Source organism: Mastomys coucha, unplaced genomic scaffold (genome assembly GCF_008632895.1).
Source record: "Mastomys coucha isolate ucsf_1 unplaced genomic scaffold, UCSF_Mcou_1 pScaffold15, whole genome shotgun sequence".
Taxonomy (NCBI): Eukaryota; Metazoa; Chordata; class Mammalia; order Rodentia; family Muridae; genus Mastomys; species Mastomys coucha.
The window spans coordinates 151,087,719-151,089,543 of record NW_022196897.1 but is presented as its reverse complement, the minus strand read 5'-3'; the positions used below and the strand labels follow the sequence as shown (position 1 = coordinate 151,089,543).

General features: G+C 51.1%; 1 protein-coding gene across 2 annotated transcripts in view; it reads right to left on the bottom strand.

Moving 5' to 3' along the window:
• Positions 1-913: 913 nt before the first annotated feature.
• Positions 914-1,825, bottom strand: part of Cd40 (CD40 molecule) — a 15,808-nt gene continuing 14,896 nt past the window's right edge. For both annotated transcript variants that reach the window (XM_031372742.1, XM_031372743.1), the window contains exon 9: positions 914-1,462. In XM_031372742.1, coding sequence (XP_031228602.1) covers positions 1,271-1,462 — 192 coding nt within the window. In that variant the 3' untranslated portion in view covers positions 914-1,270. The remainder of the gene's footprint in view (positions 1,463-1,825) is intronic.

Here is a 1,825-nt window from a genome sequence, read left to right as displayed (position 1 = left end):
AAACCCTAACTAGGACAATCATGTAGCCCAGGCTGACCTTGAATTCACTATATATTCAAGGCTAGCCTTGAACTCCTGGTCCTCCTCCTCCTCCTCCTGAGTGCTAGGGTTACAGGCACCACTGATAAGGTTTGATCTTGCTGTATATTTTAATGCTAAGTGCAGGCCCCCAAGGCCTGGAGTCCGTACTGTAGACACCCCCTAAGTGACCCTACCCTCCAAGTTGTTTCTGATTGGTAAATAAAGATGCCAGCAGCCAATTGCTGGGCAGAAGAGACATAGGTGGGGTTTAGGATTCCTGGGCTTGGGGTTGGAAGAGAACCAAGAGGGAGAAGAAGGTGAATGGAGGAAAGAGAAGCAGCCATGGATTAGGTGAGTTTAAGAGAACATAACCCTGAGGGCCGGCCAATAGGAATTAAGAGCAGCCCAGATGAAACATAAGTAATAAGTAATGACTGGGGGTTATCAGTAGGAAAGTACATTCTAACAGCATGGAGGGGAGGCAGCTGCCCGGCTACTGTGCTGTTGAAGGCTTCTTGTAAATATAAAAGGTTGAGTTTGTCTTTTATCCAAGAACTAAATGGCAAAGGCAGGGTGCAAACCCCGAGTTGGGATTAAATAATTTCTACACTCTACTGCCACATCCATCTTAGGATATGTGTACACACACACACACAGATACATGTACCACAGAGCACACACGGAGGTCAAATGACAGCCCTCTAGATTTGGTTCTCTCCTTCTGCCACGAAATCCCAGGGATCAAACATCAGGTAATTAGGTTCGGGCAGCAAGCTCCTTTGCCCACAAAAGCCATCCTACCTGCCTTGGAGTATGTTTTTCCAGCTGTTTCTCGGCCCATCATTCCAGTACTTGGTTTTTGCCCCACCTGCTAGAGTTTCTGAGACAACACTGGATAAATAATTCCAGATTTATTTAGCCAGTCCCTGCTGATGGGCAATCAGGTGCCTTCTAGCATCACAAGCCACGAACCATGGACTCCTGTGTCCACGAGCCCTTACAGTGAAAGCCTCAGCAAGACATCTCTGGGTCCTACACTGCTGCACTCTGTAGATATTACTGTGGACCCCCACCCCCGATGCCCGAGCTTTTCCTCCATCTTGAAAGAGCAAGTCAAGAGATGACAGGGGGGCAGGCATGAGAGTTAGCTGCACTGGGCTGTCTTGGCTCCTCTCAAACTTCAAATGTCAGCAGTCCTCAGAGCCAGGCCCCTGCTCCCAAGCCATCACTTCCAAAGCAGTTCCAGGGCTCAGACAAGGGGCCTCAAGGCGATGCTGCCTGTCACCTGCCGCTCCTGCACTGAGATGCGACTTTCCTTGCCATCCTCCTGGGCAACAGGCTGACACCCATGCAGTGTCTCCTGCACTGGAGCAGCAGTGTTGTGACCGGGATAATCTTCTATCTCCACAGGATCTTTCCGTTGAGCCTCATGGGGTAAGGCCTGGAAGCCAAGGTACGAGATCCAAGGTCACCTCTAGCCACAGGACCATCCTGCCTCTGAGAAGTAGAACCCCTCCTCCAAGTCCTTTCCACTGGGGTGGGAGGATGGTGGGGGTACCAAAGCTGATTTCTTGGATGCCTTCTGCCCCCTGCTGGACACATGAAATTTAGCAGGAAATTTCCAGACCCACTGCCGGCCAGAAGAAACTGTCCCCTTTGGTTCCACCTACTGGCCCCTGAAGGCGGGATTTACCCCGAATTCAAAGCGGAGGAAAGCACAGGCAGGGTTATGCTGCCAGTGGTGCGTGCCCAGCTCCGCCCTAAGGGGAAGTGACTGGGTAGGAGGAAGGGATGGAGACTGAAA